Source organism: Bombina bombina, chromosome 10 (assembly GCF_027579735.1).
Source record: "Bombina bombina isolate aBomBom1 chromosome 10, aBomBom1.pri, whole genome shotgun sequence".
Taxonomy (NCBI): domain Eukaryota; kingdom Metazoa; phylum Chordata; class Amphibia; order Anura; family Bombinatoridae; genus Bombina; species Bombina bombina.
The window spans coordinates 81,187,681-81,194,847 of NC_069508.1; the positions used below are offsets into that span (position 1 = coordinate 81,187,681).

A 7,167-nucleotide genomic window follows, 5' to 3' on the forward strand; every position below is an offset into this window, starting at 1 on the left:
TTGAAAAAATTGTTGACAGAGGGATTCGCAGATTAATGCTTTTTGGCGGATCTTTCTGGCTTATTTCCCTTTTTTGGAGACATGCTGAGCACTGTAATAAAAATTAAATATGTCCTGTATGTCAACAGATTAACCAATCCCAAATCGCTGAGAAATGCAGTATTAGTTACTATATGATGTTCAGACTCCCACTCGGCAGCAGAAAATACTTTTGGAGCGCCAGAGGAAAGCAGCTTAGTCTCTATAGTGAGCCTGGAGATGTGTTAATATGAGTGCTAGGGCGGGAGGAAATGTGGCGCCACTTTAAGAGGTTATTATGTCTCTGAAGCTAATAGTAGTCAAGATGAGCAGGGTGTCTATCAAACAGCCTTATTCCCCTTATCCATACCATCACTGAATGTTATCTTGCTGTTATGCTCTATGCAGCGTGTCTCGCTGTCCAAGATGGCGGCTGCGTCCCTTTATGCTTCTGCCCCAGAACTCTGCTACGGCATATTGTACCGCAAGTCCCTAAGATTTAAGGGCGCGGGTCTCATCTGCATGAGGATGTTTGGTGTTGCAGAGGCATTTGATGGCGATGATGTAGCTGGCCTTGAGGCGATTACCTCCGCTGTTCAGGTGTAGGCCCCATAGCCCTCCCGGTGGTGCAGCGCAGGTCCGGCAAGCAATAAGACAGTATCGCTACCAATTAGAGCCCAGATGGCATGAGCGCAAGTTGTGGGGAAAGGTCTATGCACATTTAGGTAGCGTTATACGGCATATTGGTCAGGCTATGCACATATTGAGCTAATTTTGCCCTGTAGGGAGAACGGAGCTCACACAAGTGCAGCCGTCTCCATTGAGCGCTGGCTCCGCCCCCTCCAGCAGAGACATTGTTTTATGTCTAAATGGACACTATCAACAAAATGACCTTCCCCTATTGGGTATGTAGTATACGCCGATTATCCACAAAGAGGGGGTGTCTATGAGCCAGTAGGAGGATTGGTGCAGGCTCCAACCAATGGGAACAATCAGAGGTATTCAAAAGAGGATCCCTGCAAATGACAAAATATAAGTCCAGAGTCTTGAGAAAGTCTGTACAAGTCGGACAAAACGTGTAGACGTGGTGGACATAGGTACAGACACCGGACAAGGACATTAATGTTGCAGCTACAGCTAAAGAGACTGATTGCCGAAATTGTTACTGCCATTGGTCAAACCTACACGCAAGTACGGACTCAGCCGGAAGTAACATCAGCTGGGAAGCAACCGGGTTGCGAATAGTGTGCATTGTCAAAGGCGTTTTTATCACTGTGATCTTGTAAGTGCAACTTGTTCTATATGTGCTAAGGAAAATATTAAACTATTTACCTTGAGTCGCGGTTGCACTCTCTTTTTTTCTATTTCCAGTGTTTTTCGTGGCTGAACGCTCTTTAACGTTCAGTGATTTGTGAAGCAGCACCGCACTCAGAAATGGAGGCAGGAGAGTGTTGGTTACCAGCAGTGAACAAAGTGCTATCGACAAATCGTTATACCATACTCTTTGAGACATTAAGGTGATATAAAATCATTATTCAAATACATACAAATGGAAACAGAACCATAAGAGTGTATTATTATTATTATTATTTTTATTATTATTATTATTATTATTATTATTATTATTATTCCTTTACATGATTTTTTAACTAGAGACCTGCCATAAGCCTATTCTGATTTTTTTATTGATTATCAGTTAGTGTTTATATGCATTATATCAGATATGTATAGGACTGTTTGAAATAGTTATTGTCATTCACAAAAGTTTATATATTGAATATAGTCCTAGCAGTTTTGTTGGTTAGCACAGTTTTAGGGTTAAAGTGTGGTTTTTGAAAACTCAATTTTGAATATTTGATAATTGTAGCATCATAATTAAAAATGAAATATGTCCCTTCACAAAATCTGGTACAATGAGTGATCTATAGAGAATCAGGCACAATAATGATAAAATGCATTGTATTAATTGTTTTGTTTGAAATGCATGCATGTGGATTTAACCATTCCTTATTAATCTTGAAGCAGCAGAAGAACCAGCTTTTGACAGGATGCCATTGGAAAGAATGAACTCCCCATCTGCTGTACCTACTCAGCTTTCAACCAGTGTCTCAATTCTTCCACCTTCTTCAGTGTCAGCATCTATTACAACACCTTCACCAGCACCTTCCCTTTCCCCAGTCTCTGTGACAATACATGAACATGATGTAGAACCTGGTAATCAGTCACGCCCAACATTATCATCTAGCTATTCAAAGCAATTTCAGAAATCATTGCCTCCAAGGTTTCAAAGACAACAGGTAAAGTCTATTACATATGAGTTCAAAGCCACTTTTGGAATAAAATCGCTGAATTCTTTAAAGGGACATTGAAGTTGTTTTTTATGAATATGTTTTGTATGTCTGCAGTGATACTTATTTGCATAACATCTTAAAAATTAAGGATGTTAAAACATAGTTAATTTTTTCTTTAGTAGGATAATTTTAATTATATTCCAGTGACATACTCCTTAATAAACAATACACAATCGTTTTGCCACTTTTTGTCTATATATTGTTTATAAATAGTTGGACCAAAAGTGGCCCTTTATGTGTTATTCCCCTAGTATACACTTTGTTTTGCAGATCCATAAACAGTGGTCTCTAATAACTATCGGGGGACATTTCTTTATAAAATGTGATATTTTTAGGGGAACATATAATAATTTAACTAGTTCAAATAAGGTTGTTTCTTTCTAATGACACAGTGAGTCCACAGATCATCTAATTACTATTGATAATATCACTCCTGCCCAGCAGGAGGCGGCAAAGAGCACCACAACAAAGCTGTTAAATATCACCTCCCTTCCCTCCAATCCCAGTCATTCTCTTTGCCTACGTTAGAGCAAGGCAGTGGTAAAGTTTAGTTGTTTTAAAGAATATTCTTCTAGCAAGGTTTTATTATTTTTCCGCAGTGCAAGATTGTGCTGTTTTGTCTTAGAGTGTAGCTGTAGTCCACATCAGTCTCTTCAGTAGAGCAGTGGTGGCTTTTAAGCAATGGGAACTTAATGCTGCCCTAACTTTGCAAGCCTGAGTAAGATTACTCAGTCTTTGTTTTTTTTGTTTTGTTTTTTCTTCCACAGGTCTATGTGAGGGATCATGCCTCTCAAATCTAGTGAGCTGCCTTGCTGCCTGGCAGATATCTGAGGTAAGTGTTGAGTTTATTTACAGTGCCACATGAGAGATTAATGCACAAAATTAAGGGACTGGAAATAGCTGAACATGTTAGCTCAAGGATAAATAACTGGATAAAAGATAGGGAACAATGAATAGTAGTAAATGGATCATACTCAGATTGGACAAAGGTAATCAGTGGAGTCCCCCAGGGATCAGTACTGGGCCCTATTCTATTTAATATTTTTATAAATGACTTGGACCAAGGATTAAATAGCGACATCTCTATTTTTGCAGATGATACTAAGTTAAAGTAAGGTCATTAGTTCATCGTAGGATGAACTTTCGTTACAAAAGGACCTGCACAAATTAGAAGTATGGGCAGGTAAATGGAAAATTAGATTTAATACGGGAAACATAATTAAATGGGACAAGACTTAGCCAAACACAGGAGGAAGGGGATTTGGGTGTAGTAATAGATAACAAACTAAAGATGGGTGCACAATGCAGGGCAACAGCTTCATAGGCTAACAAGATACTAGCATGCATTAAAAATGCATTGATTCAAGGGAGGAAAGCATAATTCTGTCACTATATAAATCTCTGGTAATACCTCACCTTGAGTATGGAGTGCAGTTCTGGGGACCAATCACAAAAAAAGATATTGCAGAACTAGATAAAGGGTCACAAAGCTAATAAGGGGATTGGATAATTTAACGTATGAGGAGAGGCTAGCCAAACTTGGTCTGTTTTCTTTAGAAAAAAGTCGCTTAAGAGGTGACATGATTATTTATATAAATATATTTAAGGCCCATATACAGAGATGGCAGAAGATCTGTTTATTCCAAGAAAATTGTTTGTGACCGGAGGTCACAATTTAAGGTTGGAGGAAAGGAGAATTAATCTCCTGCAACGGAAACATTTTTTCACTGTAAGAGCAATACAATTGTGGAACTCATTACCAAAGGAGGTAGTGAATGCCAATACCCTAGATACATTTAAAAATTGTTTGGATTCTCTAAACAAAATTCATGGATATGATTGCTAATATTAAATGGGTCACCTTTTACTGTGATTATTTAAGCTTAAGTGGAGCTTTTTGTATATATTTTAGATTTGTATAGGTTGAACTCGATGGACTTCAGTCTTTTTTCAACCTTATCTACTATGTTACTATGTAAATGCAGTAAAAATTGGGCACTTTATTACCATTATGGGACACTAGACTTTCTCCTATATAATTGGGGGAATATATAAAACAAAGGCAGTAATGGCAGGCACTGGGGCTGAGGAGTATCAAATGAGGCTCATGTTTGGTGTGGTTTTCACTTCTACCAGCGGCTTGACTTTAAAATACATTTTGCTGACCAGGAGGTTAATTTTTAGACACCCATGGTGCAAAGGTTGTTTCAGATAGCAGAGTCTCAGAAGACAGGTTGGCAGGAGGAGGCAAAGAGCACCACAGCAGAGCTGTATATATGTATGTGTATATATGTGTGTGTGTATATATATATATATATATATGTGTGTGTATATATATATGTGTGTGTGTGTGTGTGTATATATATATATATATATATATATATATATATATATATATATATATATATATATATATATATATATATATATACATACATATATTTCTTTCATGTAATTAACAAGAGTCCATGAGCTAGTGACGTATGGGATATACATTCCTACCAGGAGGGGCAAAGTTTCCCAAACCTTAAAATGCCTATAAATACACCCCTCACCACACCCACAAATCAGTTTTACAAACTTTGCCTCCAAGGGAGGTGGTGAAGTAAGTTTGTGCTAGATTCTACGTTGATATGCGCTCCGCAGCAAGTTGGAGCCCGGTTTTCCTCTCAGCGTGCAGTGAATGTCAGAGGGATGTGAAGAGAGTATTGCCTATTGAATGCAGTGATCTCCTTCTACGGGGTCTATTTCATAAGGTTCTCTGTTATCGGTCGTAGAGATTCATCTCTTACCTCCCTTTTCAGATCGACGATATACTCTTATATTTACCATTTCCTCTACTGATTCTCGTTTCAGTACTGGTTTGGCTTTCTACAAACATGTAGATGAGTGTCCTGGGGTAAGTAAGTCTTATTTTCTGTGACACTCTAAGCTATGGTTGGGCACTTTATTTATAAAGTTCTAAATATATGTATTCAAACATTTATTTGCCTTGACTCAGAATGTTCAACTTTCCTTATTTCCAGACAGTCAGTTTCATATTTGGGATTATGCATTGAATTATCATATTTTTTCTTACCTCAAAATTTGACTTTTTTCCCTGTGGGCTGTTAGGCTCGCGGGGGCTGAAAATGCTTCATTTTATTGCGTCATTCTTGGCGCGGACTTTTTTGGCGCAAAAATTCTTTTCCGTTTCCGGCGTCATACGTGTCGCCGGAAGTTGCGTCATTTTTTGACGTTATTTTGCGTCAAAGATGTCGGCGTTCCGGATGTGGCGTCATTTTTGGCGCCAAAAGCATTTAGGCGCCAAATAATGTGGGCGTCTTTTTTGGCGCTAAAAAATATGGGCGTCATTTTTGTCTCCACATTATTTAAGTCTCATTATTTATTGCTTCTGGTTGCTAGAAGCTGGTTCACTGGCATTTTTTCCCATTCCTGAAACTGTCATTTAAGGAATTTGATCAATTTTGCTTTATATGTTGTTTTTTTCTTTTACATATTGCAAGATGTTCCACGTTGCAACTGAGTCAGAAGATACTACAGGAAAATCACTGCACAGTGCTGGAGCTACCAAGCTAAGTCTGCTATAAACTTTTGGTATCTGTTTTCTCCAGCTGTTATTTGTATTGCATGTCATGTCAAACTTATTAATGCAGATAAAATTTCCTTTAGTACTGTTACATTACCTGTTGCTGTCCGTCAACATCTAATTTTCAGAGTGTTCCTGATAACATAAGAGATTTTATTTTTTAAATCCATTAAGAAGGCTATGTCTGTTATTTCTCCTTCTAGTATACATAAAAGTCTTTTAAAACTTCTCTTTTTTTCAGATGAATTTTTAAATGAACATCATCATTCTGATACTGATAATGGTTCTTCTGGTTCAGAGGTTTCTGTCTCAGAGGTTGATGCTGATAAATCTTTGTATTTGTTCAAGATGGAATTTATTCGTTCTTTACTTAAAGAAGTGTTATTTGCATTAGAAATAGAGGATTCTGGTCCTCTTGATACTAAATGTAAACGTTTAAATAAGGTTTTTAAATCTCCTGTAGTTATTCCAGAAGTGTTTTATCTCCCTGATGCTATTTCTGAAGTAATTTCCAGGGAATGGAATAATTTGGGTAATTTATTTACTCCTTCTAGACGTTTAAGCAAATTATATCCTGTGCCATCTGACAGATTAGAGTTTTTTGGGACAAAAATCCCTAAGGTTATGGGGCTGTCTCTACTCCTGCTAATGTACTACTATTCCTATGGCAGATAGTACTTCATTTAAGGATCCTTTAGATAGGAAAATTGAATCTTTTCTAAGAAAAGCTTACTTATGTTCAGGTAATCTTCTTAGACCTGCTATATTTTTAGCGGATGTTGCTGCAGCTTCAACTTTTTGGTTAGAAGCTTTAGCGCAACAAGTAACAGATCATAATTTTATAGCATTATTATTATTCTATAACATGCTAATAATTTTATTGGTGATACCATCTTTTGATATCATTAGAGTTGATGTCAGGTATATGTCTCTAGCTATTTTAGCTAGAAAAGCTTTATGGATTAAACTTGGAATACTGACATGTCTTCTAAGTCAACTTTGCTTTCCCTTTCTTTCCAGGGTAAATAATCATTTCGTTCCTTTCCTCACAACAAGGAACAAAAGCCTGATCCTTCATCCTCAGGAGCGGTATCAGTTTGGAAACTATTTCCAGTTTGGAATATATCCAAGCCTTATAGAAACCTATAGCCAGCTCCTAAGTACCTATGAAGGTGCGGCCCTTATTCCAGATCAGCTGGTATGGGGCAG

General features: G+C 37.5%; 1 protein-coding gene across 1 annotated transcript in view; it reads left to right on the top strand.

The window, feature by feature from the left end:
- The first annotated feature begins 1,987 nt into the window (after positions 1-1,987).
- LOC128640804 (protein PRRC2C) overlaps positions 1,988-7,167 on the top strand; it is a 1,245,292-nt gene continuing 1,240,112 nt past the window's right edge. The window contains exon 1 of the mRNA XM_053693223.1: positions 1,988-2,315. Coding sequence (XP_053549198.1) covers positions 2,067-2,315 — 249 coding nt within the window. The 5' untranslated portion in view covers positions 1,988-2,066. The remainder of the gene's footprint in view (positions 2,316-7,167) is intronic.